Source organism: Siniperca chuatsi, linkage group LG24 (assembly GCF_020085105.1).
Source record: "Siniperca chuatsi isolate FFG_IHB_CAS linkage group LG24, ASM2008510v1, whole genome shotgun sequence".
In the NCBI taxonomy this organism is placed as follows: domain Eukaryota; kingdom Metazoa; phylum Chordata; class Actinopteri; order Centrarchiformes; family Sinipercidae; genus Siniperca; species Siniperca chuatsi.
Window position 1 is genome coordinate 5,875,450 of NC_058065.1, and position 17,518 is coordinate 5,892,967.

General features: G+C 41.6%; 1 protein-coding gene across 6 annotated transcripts in view; it reads right to left on the reverse strand.

The window, feature by feature from the left end:
• LOC122872414 (nck-associated protein 5-like) overlaps positions 1 to 17,518 on the reverse strand; it is a 145,736-nt gene that overhangs the window by 88,806 nt on the left and 39,412 nt on the right. For all 6 annotated transcript variants that reach the window (XM_044188616.1, XM_044188617.1, XM_044188615.1 and 3 more), the window contains one exon: positions 5,077 to 5,150. In XM_044188616.1, the coding sequence (XP_044044551.1) occupies positions 5,077 to 5,150 (74 nt within the window). The remainder of the gene's footprint in view (positions 1 to 5,076; positions 5,151 to 17,518) is intronic.

Sequence of the window (17,518 nt, forward strand, 5' to 3'; positions counted from 1 at the left end):
ACTGATACATGTATTTTAGCTGGGGCCTGGACTTTGCACATGAATCAGGGCTGGAGTGTCTGGCGTTTACAGGACTCGGGAGATGAGTGTGTCCCAAGCCAGACAGACTTAGTGAATCTTCGCTGAGACAAACTAGCAAGTGACTTGCGTCACAGGGCACCAGCAGTGTCACCACCTTAACTAATTACTTCAGGAAGTTCATCATCATGTTTGCAGTTAACTCCTTACTCACTGACAAGTATAGTAAAGATCAACAAGATGCTACTCCATGCTACTCCAAAGATGTGAACATCTTTTTGCTAATTACAGATACATGAAAGGGACGCGCGTTTGGCGTGATAACCTCCTTTAGCCTCAGAATTTTATGGGTTATCCCCCCCACAAGCTGTAATTATGTGTTTCTTATTGTAAAAAGAAAATCTTGAGGAATAATACCCACAGACTCTTTCAAAAGACCAAATTCCACCACTGCCTGAAGGTTTCATGGATTGATTTATTTACCCACTGACTGCTCCTTTGAGATATTTTGGAGTCTGGACTCCTGGGCTGTAAAGTGACCTCTAATGGATGGATTAGGCTAAGTCATTTACTTCAGAGGGCACACAAATATACTTTGGGAGTGCATTAGATCTCTTTGGAGCTTAGCATGATCAAATTATTGCATTAGATCGGTCAACTTATCCAATTAAAGTTGTAAAATGCATGGCTCTCGCCCAAGCGAGACGGCAGATCCTTGGGGCGTTGGTGGGTTTGCAGGAGGCTGAACCCTATCCACCTCCTCATCGACAGAACAGGCCTCACCACATACTTCAGCTGAGGATTACAGCCTTTCATCTTGTTCAGACCGCCGGCAGCACACAGGCGTCTTTGAGGCCAGATATGCATTGTAGTAACATCAGCAAGGTCCAGATTTGTAAAGCTGTTTCCCAGCTTCATGCGCCTGTGGTCTTTTTCTCTTGTGTGCATACACTCACACATTTCTTTCTTTCTCACTTAACCTTGCTGTCCTCATAGGAGTGCAAGGACATTTTCTTCCATCAGTGTCCTCTAATTGACAAATTTAGGGAGCACTCGAAGTCTCTCAAAGTGCTTTTTGAGACATTTTTGAAGTCTTAAACTTCAGTTGAAACAATTGTTGCCCTGTGTATTGACTTAAGTGATTAGTGGCTCTGTCTTCTTCATAGCTTAAACAATTAGGAAAATTTGGAATAAGCTAATCCAAATGACACAAAGGGAGTTATACTGATGAAGGATTATTATTATTTCAAAATAAAACACTTAAAAAAACAACAAATTCAGTCAGTCTTTAATAGCTGCTTTCAAATCCACAATCCATAATCTCAAACCCAACATTGTCTGAACAGACTAGGGCAAATAGGAATAAATGTTGAGCAGTTACAGGACAAAATTGGTCAATTTTCAATTCTACCCAAAGGCAAATTCACTTAGAGAAAAGAACGTCCTATTACCTATAATCCCTCAGCTAAGCGCACATCTGATCTGACCACCACTTTCTAACTCTGCCGTCTTCCATGCGCCATTGCTCTATGAACATGACAAATAGCTTATTGATCAGCAGATGTCGCCGCTAATGTCCTTTCGGCTTGGGCTGCAGCTGCAGCCGAATGCTTTACGCAACCTGTCCTAAGCCCCGTGGATCTCCAGCTGAGTCCCCTGCCTCCCCCTCCACACCTCCCAGTTGCTCTGAGCAGGGCCCCCTGACTGCCGGCCACCCTCCTGATCCCTCCTTGTCCCTCCCTGTCCTCCAAGGTGTGGAAGGGGTCACAGACAAACGCCATCTGCTCCAGCAGGCAGAAAATGGCAGGTGAGGGCCAGCTTCAGGCCATGTGACCTGATATTGGGCACACACGACCCACTAAAAACAAGGTCAAATGAAGATTCAGGGAAAAACAAACACCAGCTCAGCACTGTGACAAATCAAGAGAAGGAAAATTAGTGGAAGTAGAGATAGAGGGGGAAAAATCTAATCTACATTGTTTTAATCTACAGGGAAGATTACACAGTCACAGTGCCTTGACACAGCAGCTTGTCAGAAAGAGGTCATGCAAACTCACTCCCCGCCCCTCGTGCTTTTTAACACTGCAGAACATCCATATGTCCCTCCCACACATGTCTGTCACCCAGCAGAATAAACTTTTCTTTAATAAACTCAATTTTCCTCACATCTAACGTACAACTGTGTGTCGCCAACATTTCAAGGCCACCACTAATAGCTCTGTAAACCTTAAAAAGAACCTAAAAAGACATTTGATGAGAGCACACTGCAAACAAATGATGAATTACTGGAAACCCCAGGTCAGCGCCCTACTGTACATTGCATCTAATGTTGCCAAATTTGGATTTGCTCCATCTGATGTTGACACTGTGTCGCAGAGCTTTTGTTTCCGTGTGTCAAGGATGTGGTCACATTGAATAGAGGGAGGAGGAAAGCCCAGCCAGCATCCCACTGGGGTTTTGTGCTCCTTTGAGCAATGATGCTGCAACTGTGTGTGAGAGATTGTGTGCGAGTGTCTGTGTGTGCATGCATGGGGCTTTAGGATGTTGAGGATGCAGCAGATACTTTTATACGTATTATCAAAAACAAGTTGAAAACTATCTTTAGTTCATGTGTTCATGTTCTTAAAAAGCTATACCTTTACATTATTAAATGCTCACCACCTGTAGGCTTGAAATGTGGCTCTGAGATGTTTATAGTTTACTTCTCTGCAGATGATAGTGGCCACTAGCACCAACTGCACACCATCTCTGCACTACTACGAACAAATTGGAATGTAATGTGCAATCTTGATGCAGGGAGTTTCCTCTGAGCTCCCATAAACTAGCTGTGCTTCAGAAGGTCAACTAGCTAATGTTAGCATAACAAGTCATGGTCAAGAGCTAGACTGACAAGGACTGTTTCGCTGGCCTTAGATCCAAGCTCACTTCAGCTGCTGTCCTCAATAAAAAAGTAAACTACAAACTTTTTAGAGTGACCTTTCAGTCCAAAAGGCAGTGAGTATTCATTGCTCAAAGGTTAGATATTTTGTGGAGAATTCCTTTAAGTCTCAGAATATCTCCTTTAAGGAAAAAATACTAACCACAACAAAGAGGAAATCGTACTGCATGTTCATTTGACGTGACAGGGATATTTGATATGCCTACATCCTTACTAACTCGAAAAAGTAGTCTGATTAAAAAAGAAGTCATGATTGTCCAATCTGTGCACTTCACCAGTGTGAAACTACCCTATAATATGGTACAATGAGTGACATGAATGCAGCGGGTCACTGGGTCATGAAGTAGGGATGCAGAGAACTAGAGGAATGTAAGGGCTTCTCTTTCTCCTCTTGACAGATTGATGGGCCCCATATTCTGATGGGTGGAGGGAGACATCTATAGCATCGTGAGATGCAGCTTAATAAGGGGAAGGAGGCGTTTTTTTGACTTGCGGTCTGTGTTTTAGCTGAACAAAAGCCTTTGAGAAGTCATTTATCACTGTCGCCACTCTGAATCGACCAACACTGGAAAAGAAATGTGTACAAATCCTGCCTGGTGGTATGTTGTTTCTAAAAACTGTGTGCTTCAAAGATTTGAGGGATTTTCAAAGCACTAGCTGCATATGTGCAGGTTGCTTTACAATGGCTAGGTGGCTGCATCTCAACTGTGCAGAAGGTAGCACTTGTCACTGTATCCTGTGGAAGCACTGGTGCTCAATGGAAGCTGGTATTATCTTCGTATTTAGCATTTGTCCTCAGCTAAACATGAGCTGCAAACCCCGCATTAACCAGCATGTGATGGACTCTTACCTAATCCTCAGTTTAAAAGGATGCACTTCAAATGGCAAATCCTTCAAGTTTGAAGTAAGTTTACACCATACAGCTTCTCCCTGGGTGTTCTATTGAAGTAAATCCAGCTTTTATTGTGACAGAGTACAGTATTCTCAGGTCTACAAGGCACACACATTAAAGAGATTGAAGGGAGTTCTGTAAAATAAAATATCAAGTCAATGAAAGGTTGTCTCCTGTCCACAACAAACGTATTTAACATTTCAGATCGATCACTACTTATTCCATATTACAGAGTCAAAAGTTAGCTGCATTCAGTCTTCTTTCTCAATTAGCAGCATGTTGTACCTCTACAAACTCACACTTTGCCATCCCTAGAGCCGTGCCACTAGAATGACTAAAATTACACATCAAACTTTTAAGTCTGTAATATTAACAGAAAGTGACACAACAATGCAATTTACCAAATGTAAAACATCAACTACAGTGCTGATCGTGGTTAAGATCCAATCGCTTGGAGTTAGTACAAGTTCATGGCTTTAAAACCACTTGGTCCTCTGGCCCAAACATGGGTCAGTCCCTACAAAGACATTTTGGTCTTTTTCATTGGCTATTAGGTCACTCCAGGTGTCAGCAAAGATTACTCCTGTGTCTTATAAAGAGGGGTGGGGATGACATAGACGGGAGGGTCATTCCTTTACACATCACTTCCTTTATTAAGGGGCTGCCCTGGCCTAGTAAAGGGGATGGTCAGTGGTCATCCATCCACCAAGCCACCCACCCTGAGACCCCTATCCCCTGTGTCCAACCCCCAGTCCCTCTCTGCTCACTCAGGGGGAAAATTACTTTAAGCCGGGGGAATACAGCTCCATTGAGATGGAGAGAGGGTTGTACAAAAGAGGGTGAAGTTTAAAAAATTGTCTCTTTTTGCTATGGGGGCTGTGCATCACTGGAAGGGCTATAACGATAGGAGCATTGAGGGGACAAGGTCATTAGATTGGCATCTCCATAAGCTCTTCATTCCCATTGTCTGGGCAAATCCGCTCCAAAGGACCTCCATGAGAAATGCCCCCAGTCAACCCCACACTGGGACCAGAGTTTCCCCTTTGTCTGCCACTTTTTAGTGTGCTTCCAACACAAAAAGCATTTCTCAAGAACAGCGTACAAAGCTTGTCTTGCGCTCAAAACCAACAACATTGTTCTGCTGCCTCTGGTTGGGAATGGATTGCAGGCAGCTGCTGATATCCTTAGGCAATAAAACATCTGCCCAAAAATCTTAAGAACCTCTTACCTTCGGACATTTCGGCGCTCCTCCTCAAGTTGTTTGAGAAGCTCGTCAATGCATTTGTTGGCGTCCATGTATTCCTGCCAAGAAGAGATGAGAAAAGCCAAAAGTAAACAATGGAGTCAGTGTGCAAACGCACATACTGAATATAGGTTAATTGGAAACACGGGCAGACTTCAACCAAGGTCTTCATCCTAAATATTATCAACTGAGCCAAGTATTAAAAACATTAAAAACTGCTGTGTATTTCCTCCACTTTGTTTTCATAAATGTGTGAAGAACAGAACAGAAACAGAACAGAAGTACTTTTGAAAAGGTGCGATTAATCAGTTTAGTCTCTCTTTCTCTCCCTCTTCTCTCTGTGTGTAACTCCAGAAGCACCGCTGGGTAACTTCTAACGGCTGGCCCAGAAGCGAGCCCAGCTGTGTAATGTCAGCTGGGAATAGCCCACACTCGCAAAACGTGCGCTACCGAGTAACAGCACGGACAAAATGAGCTAAGGCTAAGAGCAGAATGGAAAAAACAGATGTCAGGATTTCTTGGCTATGGCCTAATGATTTGCCTCTTAGTGCTCCCACTACATAAAGCAGAAAGGGGGAGTGCAACTGTAAGAAATAGGCCACATAGGCACCATACTTCAACCATCTGGGTTTCCAGATATTTGAATACCTACAGTATATAACACAGCCAGTTGTGACTTAATGCTGTCAGATCAGTGTGGTCTAGGTTTAAGTCTAATTAATTAGATGTTAGCTTGACAGCTCATGATGCATCTCCTGGGTAAACCGTTATCTCAGTGGGACAGATGCTCTCCATTGATTTCTAGACACTCTGGTCATGTACTTGCAGAGTATAATTGAGTAACGGGGATTCCCATGAAGAGGTCACTAGGCCAGAAATCTCAGTCTAGGAGAAAGAAAGTAGTAGTATCTGTGAGACACTTATTTTGTGCCCTCTGTTTAGGCCATAAAATACCCATAAAGCCTTCTTCTTTACATTTACTGCAACTGTAGCTCCCTTATTCTGTTTATTTCGCCTGCCCCTGAGCATCTATTTTTCTTTGCTGCTGTTGTAATCTCAGTTATCTAATTAGTCACTGGCAAAAATAAAGCCCATCTATGAAACACAAACTGGTTCTTTTGAAAAAGAACTTTTGAAACTACAGGGAATCGAAAAAACAAACACTGTAGTTTTCAAACTTTTCAGAGAACCCCTGTCGTTATACTGTGAAAATAAAAAAATAGCATGTGCACAAAAAACTGTTAGGTCTATATGGAAATGTGACTTTTGGAACAATAAGACATCAAACCAATGCACATTTCTGGGAAACAATGCTGTGAATCTGCACTGGGTGGATAAAAATAACATGCTGCCATATAATGCAGCCAAAAACAGCAAAACAACAAAAAACAGCCTCAAAAATCACCACCTCTGTAACATAATAATGATACAGGTTTGTGTATTCACAATCTTTATTGATTTTGCCAGCTTACATATAAGATTAAATTATTTCATTCAGTTTCTTCAAACCTATAAAGCAGCTCAAGAACCTCTAATAATTTGGCTGGGATAATGTTAGGGTTGATTCTGACCTCCCTATGACCCACTTTCCCCTATGACCAGACTTAAGTACGTCTACTATCACTGCATGGGATTTTTTAACCTGTGGCCTTGAGAGTAAACTCACATTAGGCCAGATGTTCAGAAGCACAAGCTGCTGGTCTAAATACAGTAAGTGCAGTTGTTTTGTCTCCTCGCTCCTCCTTGGGTGCCGCTCTCCCACTGCTGCTTCTGAAGCAATTATCGTACCCATCACCACCAGCTTGCCCCGATGCCAGCAGAACATGGCAAAGGCCCAGGTTTCCTGCTGAGTCACCAGTCAAGGGCACTCTGGGTGACCATTAGGCAAAGCCAAAGCACGACAACAGATCGATGCTTAACAGCATGGTTTCACATTTTCCAATTTCTGCCGTACTATTTCTTTTGTGACAAAAAATAACATCAACTCCTAATCTTTTCATCTCTTTCATCATTGTCATCATTAATTTTGACTTAACCAGTGTGACAAATCTTTCATGTTTGGAAAGCAACCAATTACAGTGTTAAACAACAGTGCCCCAAAGCCATCTGTTAGTGCCACAGCACGCAGCCAGAATGCCACTCATACTCAAGCTGAAAGGCCATTAGTGGTCAGCTAAGTTCCCAAAGTTAAATTTACTGTTGGCTCCAACAGCAGTTAATCAATAGCGAAAGCCGTGGCAAATGATTATGTTCATGTTGCTCTTTTGAATTCGTCCTGAGTGGGTGGATGGGGTGAAGCTGGTAGCTGTGAAATATGTTTTGCAGAATGTGTTCCAAATATCAAAGACACTGGTGTTCAGTAGTAACAGCAAGGCCTTAATTATAAAATACAGTTCTCTAAACGATTATGGACAAAATAAGCATTCATAAAATATGCAAGGAACCAGCACCATTCATTCTCACACACAAGAGAAACGTGTGACTTTTTTCTCAAGCAGACAAATAAACTGTCCAGGGTAAATCGTCGGTCTCCAAAAGACCATTAGCAATGCGATCCCATAATGACTACGGCCGCGGCACAAAGGGGAACCTTCTTCGTGAAAGCCCCATGTCAGGGAAATATTTACAGGCCACATCAAACATGAAGTAAAGCTGCCTAAGTCTGTGTTGTCATCGCGTAGACCTCTCCTAATGACAGGGCACTGAAATAATCCTCTGCACACATGAAGGAATGCTGAGAATGCAGCATGCTTGTTGTCATGTGAAATGGGAGGGTATTTAAAGCGGTGATTTAAAGCATGACTCATGTATGTAATGCCGCTTGTTATATCTTCAGCCAGGCATTATTTCTGAAGTTTTTACGGCGTGAGTGAAAGCTGCACCGTTCCCACGAGGCCCAGGTACTCACGTGTAGACTGAAAAAGAACTGAATTTACTGACTCCAGACTTTATCGGAGGTATATTTCTCAGGACCGGTGCTCTTGCAACTACAGTACAGCCCAACAATTCCTTACAGTGGTTAAAACATCCTAAGAGCTGTAAGCAGTGCGTAATCACCTCCGAAGTATACTAAATCATAAAGAGGTTTTTAAAAATTCCTAATATACTTTCCTTGAAAGCAAGAAGACATGCACTTACAGAATAGACCTACAGAAGACTTTGTAGTGATTAAAGGTGAATTAGGTGGGCTACATGTAATTTTCATATCAGGGTGACAGATTCCCAATATTTATATATATATATATATATAATTTTGTTTCTTGTATTCAATGTCTTGAAATGTCCTAATTTTTTATTTGATTTCCAATAACTGTAATTTCACAGGGTGCAAAAATCTCTAAAATTGTTTCTTTATATTTTTATCTTTATTTTTATTTGTCCTACGCTCTATCAGCTCCCTAAAGAAGAAATATTTGCAGTTGCATGGGAGTAAATACACTTTTTACCTTTGAAATTGTATGTAGACTATTGAAAGCCATTTATGAGAGTTGGGTTTAAGCAATGGTACCTATTTAGCTGCAGATGAAACTCAGAATATTTCACAATATTTAATTAAAAGCCAGCATTGGACACCTGTCATGATGTGAGCAGAGGTTAAGCAAGGGTAAACCTGGCAGGCAATGTGTTTTCTGATGTTCCTGCTCTATGACCACAGGTTCTCAGTGATGTTTATCCAGCCATGTTTACTCATGTGTGTGAGAGCGTTTGATAAGGAGGCACTTGGTAGCTGCCAAGGGAGGAGCCTCCCCGCCTTGTGCACGGCTTGAGTCCCACATCCAGTCCCCTCCAACTGCCTTTATGAAATTTTAAAATATGAGTGCCGTCCCCCACTGCTTTGGCACTGAGGAGCAGGGAGGGTGGAAAAAAAAACAAAAAAAAAAAAACACACTTCTGTTAAAAGACACACAAACATGCAAACATGACTTACTGATACAAAACCAAATGCAATCTGTTTAAGATTAATGGTCCAGACTTTTCAGTAATAAAACATCAGATGCATTATTCATCCATATGCTCCTCACTAGCACACTCTGCTCTTTCACACATTCTTGAAGATTAAGAGGGATGGACATCCTAGACAATCATCTGGCTCTTATACAGGGCTCTTGTGAGTTGACTGGAAAAAACAAATAAACCTTAAGCTAGATAAAACTCCGACCTAGTTGTGGCCGAGGTCAGGGTACGTTCCTTGAAGTCCTTGCTGCGATGAGTTCCCTCCACCACCTTGATGTGTCTACAGATCAGAGTCTCAGGCTGGCATTACAGATAGGACAGCTTTCTCGAGCCCTGCAGCCCCTGCAGTGAGTTCTGGGAATAAGACCCTGCCAAAGATGAGGTCACAACCTCTACCCTCTCTATCCCTGCATCTCAAACCTCTGCCTCTGCTTGCCACGAATTTTGCACTGATGACATGCCTGCGTGGCCTCTGGGACTTTAAAACCAACTGCAAAACCTGAGCTGCAGGTTTTACAGAAAGTGGAGCTCCCACATGGGCTACTGCAAGTCAAAGGTTATGCCAATAGAATGTTAGATTTCTTTCTGGGTGTATTTTTATGGCACACTCGTGAATGAATTATGACAGTGACTTTTCAAGGTGCAGGAGATACACCACATCTGATACGGCTGTTAGTCTTGGCCTCCTGCCAAAGGTACGACTGGGTTTGCAGTGAAATACTCATGCCATCCAATACTCTAAAGTTTATGTGTACATCGTTAGCAAAGATGTAAACATAGCAAATTTAATCAGCATCAATGAAAATGTATTCCCGTATGCCAATATAATTCCAAATGACTGTGATCCTATCGTAGCGAGGTAATTAACTAATCAGTATGACTAATGGTCTCTGTGTGCAGATTTCTAGAAACCTACCTCTGCTTGTATCAGGTCTCTGCATATCAGCCAGCCTTGGTTAAATTCATTAGTCTTATCAGCACGTTTTGAGGATCTGTGCTGATGATCCTTCACTCAGAGGTCATAACTCACATCCCAACGGCCTGGTGTCATGCTATCATCTCAGCCATCACGCTCTCATATCCTCAGACCCAGCCGATAGCCCTGCCTTTTTATCAGTGGAAAGGGCAGCTACTCGGGTTAATGCGTGTGATATATATATATTTTTTTTTATTTATTTATTTATTTTTATCTGTGTGCTGTCACCTTGATCTGTAAAATATGAATTGCTGTCAGGTATGGATGTAATCCTAGATGTTTTTATCATGCTGCAGTCGTGTAAAAAAGGACGACTGTTTCCTGTATCACAATGATTTGATGGATTCATAATGTAAATTGTTGACTGACTGATTCTTGTGAAGACAGAATAAAGATTTAGATGTGGAGTGGGCAGAGACGAGGTCATGACCTCTACTCTTTGTGGCTGTACTGCTCTTCACATCAACTCAACTCATATTAACTATCCATTTCTGTTTCAGTCCAGTATCCCGAGGAATCACATCCATATTGGATGATTCCCCACCTCAATCACATCCAATGCCAATGTTCAGTGCCAATGTAGAAGATAGTGTTCCCTTTACATAGCAAGATGAAGAGTAAGGGTGTGGAAGTCGAGGTAGTGGATGGGCGTGTAGTAAGGCTGACTTTCGTGCAGGAGACTGAAGTCACAGACAGCAATTCAAGTTCACCTAACCTTAGCCACAATCTTTCCCCAAGTGTTTTAGTTGCCTAACCCCCTGACCTTAAAGTTGTAATCCTGCAGATTTCAGTCCTGTTTAATTTGGCAACACCACTGATCCACTGATTAAAATTGATCCACTGACAAAAGAATGTGGAAAGTGACCGTCTTGTTTTGTAGATGCATTTACTAATCACCGGGATAAATACATTGCCATTCCTGCTTCACAATAAAAGCCAATCCATGTTTTGCCAGTTGAATGCTTTGAATGTGAAGCAGCAACAGTAGGATGTTCCGTTTGTATTACCAGTATCTATACAACTCTGGCACAGTGTAAAGAGAGTGACGTAAACAATGAGGCTGATATTGGTGAGATAAAATTACAAATGAATGCCTCATATGTGTGAAGGCATTTTAAATCCAACACGGGAATGGCGGAATTCGCCATAAACAATAAAAACTACTATACAGAGAGATAATTACTGAATGTACATAAATTGAATAGCTATTGTACAAAAAATGCAGACCATAGATAGTATAAAAAATGGGGTCTGATTTCATGAAAATCTTATGGATTATAACTTTAACCTTTAACCAACTTAGTTGTCTAAGCCTAACCATGTATAACCATAGCTTATTTGCCATAACCACGATCTTTCGGCAGATCTTGTGGATAGGGAGATATTTTTTTTTTAAAGTTGCCATTGAACATAAGCCAGGGTTTTGCAGAATCATCATCTGCTTCATCTATCACCTCCCAATTAATCTATCAATCTAGTTTGAAGATTAACTACAAATAATCAAATCAAGCTCTTACTACCTCACAGTTAATGAACCGTCAATAAAAGATACCTAAACTAAGCTGAGCACTATACTGCTTAATTTTACCTAAAACCTCAATAACTGTAAAGTTGTGGAGGCTCACACAGTAGCCTTATTGAGTCAAGGACATTCATGTAACAAATGCCTCCAGTGAGCAGGATATTCTTCATCTGCCTACCTGGCCCAAATAGAGGAGTGTCGGGGAATATGGATTACTTGAGATACAAAAGGGAGCCTGTTCATCATCTAGAGTGAGTTTCAGCAGTTTGGGTTATCTGATGTTCTTCCTCCAGCAGCACCTACAGCCCGGCCCAGCCCAAACATCAACACCTCGCTACCGTCAGGAATCCAAATCCCCGCAGATTATCTTTCCAAACATTAAGATACGTCCAACGCTCAAATAACCCCCCGTCTGTCTGGGCTCCTCCTCTGCTCTTTGAGTTTGACAGAGTGGGCCATTCATGCCTGTTGGGAACAGTGGCAAAGCTGTTCGCTGTGCAAATCTCACAAGGGAGAGTTCAAAAAGTAGATGAGGAATGAAATACATGGGATCTGACATCGCTATTTGATCACTTCCACAGAGCTACCTGTGTGGAAGAGCGGGGGAAGGCATCACAGACCTGTGAGAGTACATGCATGTGCATTTTTGAGTTTGTTTGTTTTTACTGACTCTTTAAATCAAGACACGTCATGTTCACTTTTATCCCAAGAAGGAAAATTTGTGTGGCAGTAGCTTACATTTCAAAATAAAAGCTCCAACAAATTACACAATGAACCGAAGATAGTATGGAGAGGTTGTCTGAAAATGTTATGAATGCTAGTTTGACTGAGCCAAGTGGATGGATTGTGGATGGATTGGATTTAAGAGCCAGAGGTTTTCGAGAAAATGCAAATGCCAAGCATCCAATATATTAAAACTTGTCTGTATTAATATTTCTCATGCACGCAAAAACTTATTTTTCCATTTTTGATATCCATCCCTCTTTTTTTCTGTGTCTTTATAATCTCTTCCCTTTCTCTTTTGCTCTCAGCCTCAGTTTTAAATCTACAAAAACACACATCAGGAAGGAGTGGTGGAGGAATGCTGCTTTTAGGAATAAAAACAAATACACAGTGTGTCCACGCTGGTACCAATGTTTCCAGACAGGATGGAAATCTAGGAAACAGGGGACATACAGGAGGTAGAAGTCTGCGGTGCGCCCCTGCCCAGATTTTACAAGCCTGGGGGTTGCTGGGTTTTATTATCATCTGGGGGCCAATATTCAGCCAGGTGTACTTGGAGTGGGAGGGAGAGTGGCGATGACAGAAATGAAAAGGAAACCTGGACATGGCAACCCAAAGGAGCACAGGAAAAATAGAGCGGCTGCTGTCGGAGAGAGAGAAAGCCAGTGAGAAACAGAAAGGATAGACGAAAGCAACAAAGAGAGGGAAGAAGATCAATCCTGAGCTGGTGTTGACAGCGTAGGGTGTCAACATTTTTACATTGTGATTTTAACTTTGCAGTGTACAATATAATTGTCCCTAACAGTTTAGAGAATTACCTAACATTTATTGCTACAATTACATCAATCACACACACACACACTGTTGTTGACTTCTTGAGGATTTTTTGTGATATTGAATTGATTTGTGTCGGAGCTCCACACTGGCATAATCCAATCACACAACTCACCAGCAAGTGCCAAAGGTACTTTCTCTGTTTAACCTGCAACTTACAAGGATTAAAAAAACGTCCACTGTAATGCAAAATGAAATACTGCAATGGCTGATTTTGTATCAAACAAGATGGCAAATTCACCTTTTTGGTTGATGTATGAACCTGAAAGAAAGGCTTAACCAGTGGATGTAATGGAACCTTAAAGGATAGAAGTGAAAATTTCTTCCTTATTTCCTCCCACTCCTGTCAGTCCAATTACTTTTGTCGTTGATAGATCTGTCCTATACAGAGTAATTATTTCTTACCTTGACTAATGATTACAGATTTTCTACCACAAGAACTTTAGGAGGGCTAAACAAGATGAGCAAGCTTTGCTTATGTATCTGTAGGACAACTGATCACTACGATTTACAAAACAGGTGACTTTCTGAATTTACCATTTACCATTACCATTTGTCGTATCCAGTTTCATGTTGAAATTACAGCACTGAAATGACTGTCAGGTCATTTTCTCCAACTCCTTCCCACTCCCAAATCTTGGTTTTCCTAAGCCCAATGACACAAACTGTCCAACACAAACCCTGCAGAACTCATCCTGCTTTAACTGATCAACAAAGTAGCCCAAAAGCAGGACTGTGTTCATACTTGATGGTAGAATTCAATGACAGCAGCTATCATTAATTATACCGTACACATCAACAATATCTGTAACACATTGCCCATGATGTCACTGATATAAACCAAACATTACTAAGCCCCGAAACAAGGGAAAGTGAAAAGAGAAAACACTTGTGACAAAGTGACAAAGAGCATGGGAGAATGAGAGAAACCTTTTGGAAAGTGACAGGGGAAGGGGCAGATCAAAACAGAGGGCTGATGCTATACAGATGTTGGTTCACAGGGGGAAGTTGGGCTTCTGTTTATGCAGGCTTTGACAGACAGGCACCACACCAAACTGAGCCGCACTGTAGCTGAAGCATTTGCAAGAGCGGAGAGAGGGCTGATCAAGGAGCAGTGACTGTGTTCCTTCACGGGAAATTAGGCACATTATAGATTGAGCAAACGCACTAAAGAGGATCCATTCAGCATTATCTGCACTATACAGCTTGCCTCTCCAGCACTTCTTGCCTCTTCTCATTACAGTTTGATGGTATGCTTTGTGTCATCATGTTGGCCAGTGCTTACTTCACACTACGCTTTGGTAGTTTTGTTCCAGCTCACCGTTTTTGGCTTGTCAATGGTGCTTTCTAAGGGCCTCAAATACTGTAGAAATGTATGTTCTCACCAAAAAAAATTAAAAGATACCTGAAACGGCCTACAGAGCAATCTTGTTTTACGAGCCTAACTGATGACACCAAGTGAAATCCAAAGAAAAATAATAAAAACAAGTAAGAAAACATTACTTACTCTGCTAAAGTGCAGCTGTGAGGACAAGAGAGGATACCATCCCAGGTAGTAAATCAAAAACCACAAACACAACAAAGTCTATTCAGCAACAATCTCATGACCTCCAAGCATGTGTTTTTGCAGACATATTTCTCAGGACACTTCGTCAGATTCCGACATTTCACGTGCAACAGCTTCAGGCCTCAGCTTTATCACAGCTTCTCCTCTGTTTAATCCAGAGGCTGATTTATTGACGGGGTTGTCTGTGCGCCGAGTCGACCTACCCAGGTGCCGGGCAGATGTCGAGACAAGCATGGAGGCAAAGCGTTGCATTCCTGCTAGAAAAAGCATTAATGTCAGCTTCTGATTTTCTTTTCTCTCCGTCTTCCTGGAGATTGCCCCTGCAGGCATGCAAGGAACCATAACTGGGGGAAATGGTAATGTGACAAGAGGACGCTGTTTGTTTGTTCTCCTGTCATCCCCAAACCCACCTGTGCCACTCATGCTTATCAGATCCACATTTCCTATCTAACCTGACAGTGACGGAGAGCAGATCAAGATACAGTGAGGTGATTTCTTTTTCTTTCTTTTTTTTAAATGGGGGAGGGAAGGTGTAGTAGAAGAAGAATAATGCGAAATGTGAAAAGAGATGGGTTGTGGTGACTTTTGACCTCTACTGCAGGACTCAATGATTATTCCCATGGTCATGAATTATTTCTCTGGCGATGCAGAGGGGGTGCGCGCCGTGTTTTTGCTCGGCGCATCTTTCCAGACAGACTGTGGGGGTGGCAGTAGCCTCAGGGTTAACAAAACAGGCTTGTGGCCAAAACATTGCCTGTTTGAATCTGAGGGCTAACTACAAACAAATTTGCGTAGGAAGGAAGTGAATGAATAATGCACACACTTCCCTAAACAGATACAGTATGTGCCCCTAACCAACACAGTCAACCAATGGAGTTGCCCAGTAGCCTACATTACATGACTGCAGTAGTCCTGGCGTGGGAGGTGTAAAAATAGCTAACCCCCACCGCCCAGGCATTGCTGTAAATAAGAATGTCCTCAGTGAACTTGCCTTAATAAATAATACATGTTAGACAATGCTTTGTTTGGTGCATATTCACCGAAGCTTCAAACTTCAACGTGTTTTTGATAGAAACACTTTGAACATTGGTGATCACAGGTACTGAATTTTAAACTTGTCCCATTCATCCCCCTTTCACATAACACATGGTCATTTGACCCATGATGCCACGCATAACTGATTACATTTTTTCATTTTGTTATTTCATAGCAGAACAAATATCATTATGTTGTTTACACCACAGTTACATAATTTCGACAAGTTGCCAAGTGCAGTTTGCATTTCATTTTTGATAAATCAGCATTCAAGAAACTACACACAGTGTTCAGATGCAAACCCAGAGCCCGTTTCACCAAATTTGCAATATACAAGCTGAACATGAAGTAATTTTTTCTTGTGTTAATTTAGACACATTTCACTAATCAAAACAAACACCAAACTTTCAACCCATGCATAAGCATTCAACAGCCCTGTAGGATTTGCAAGTGTATCTACATGAGCGAGCACAAACGTTTGTGAACCGTGATACTGCTACCATTTGCAATCTACATGTAAAACAGGCTCCGGTGTAGGAGACAGACCACATAGCCCACAGGAAGTTTTTTTGTTCTTATATTTCACTTCCAATGTCAGGGCAGTGATTTTGGCTTGAAGAGATAATCTACACTCTGCTTTGGCTGCATCCATTTCATGGGTTAATGTGAACAAAGACCTCTCAGTGCAGCGGCTCACAACACTCCGTCAAGTGATCTGAAACAGGGCTGAGAGTCAAATAATTCAACAGCATAAAATATTTAAATCGACCATCATCAACTTTTGAAAGGCATTATTACAGCCTATTTCAGGGGCTTTTTACAGTCAGAGCTCGTCCAGGTTGGGAAGGAATTTTTACATATGAATCTGGGTCCAACCACACACTGTATTTACACAGTTAATGGCACTAAATCCTTCTTATCATCTCAAGTGGAGTCTTATTTTTAGCAGCCATATTTGTTTTATTTCTTCCAGATGGGAGCCGGGGAAGAATTTGACATCAGTACTGTTTCTCCTTAAGCCTCTTTAGACAGGGTGACATCAGTAGACTTGAATACTTGAAACACATTGGATTTCTCTGTGTGAAGAGCTTTTGAGGCCCCCCAAAAATATGGAAGAGTCAAAAGTCTATCTGATAAATAAATTACATTTTCATCATTATTATAACTGACCCTCCTAACAGAATTCAAATATTATTTGTTTGTATTAAAATGTGCTTTGTGGATTTCATATCCTGAGACGTTTCCGCGTTTCAACTCTGAGATATTTTAGGATCATAATGTGATAGTTCCGCTACTGTGGGAAAATGTCACGGTGCAAGGACCTGAATTTCCTTTGCATAGGCCAACTATTTGCTCTTACAATAACAACACTGTTATATCATTATTAGTTGTTTACTCAGCTAACCCTCTTTATCTAGGGCAGCCCCCCTTTAAGCGAGTGCTCACACATTCTCTGAACCCTCTGGAAGCCATTTCTCCAATAGGCTGATTGAAGTGAGGTAACGGCTTCATTCTGAGCGGTTACAATAGCTCAGCCATCAGATGCCCTCTACCCCTGAAAGCATGAGCCATTGTATTATGCATGTCCTGTATAATACGAATGGCATTATAGAGGCATGCTAGAGCGTTCTGCATTGTTCCATTCGTAGGTCAGAATTGGACTGACCACACTGGTTGTATTATTTATGGAGGTGAACAAACAAGATATCCATGGTATGTGGAGAAAACACTGAATATCACTAAACATATAGTTTTGTTTGTTTGCATTTTATAAGGGGGTCATTTGAAATGTGCCGAACCTAGCGCTGGATAGAAA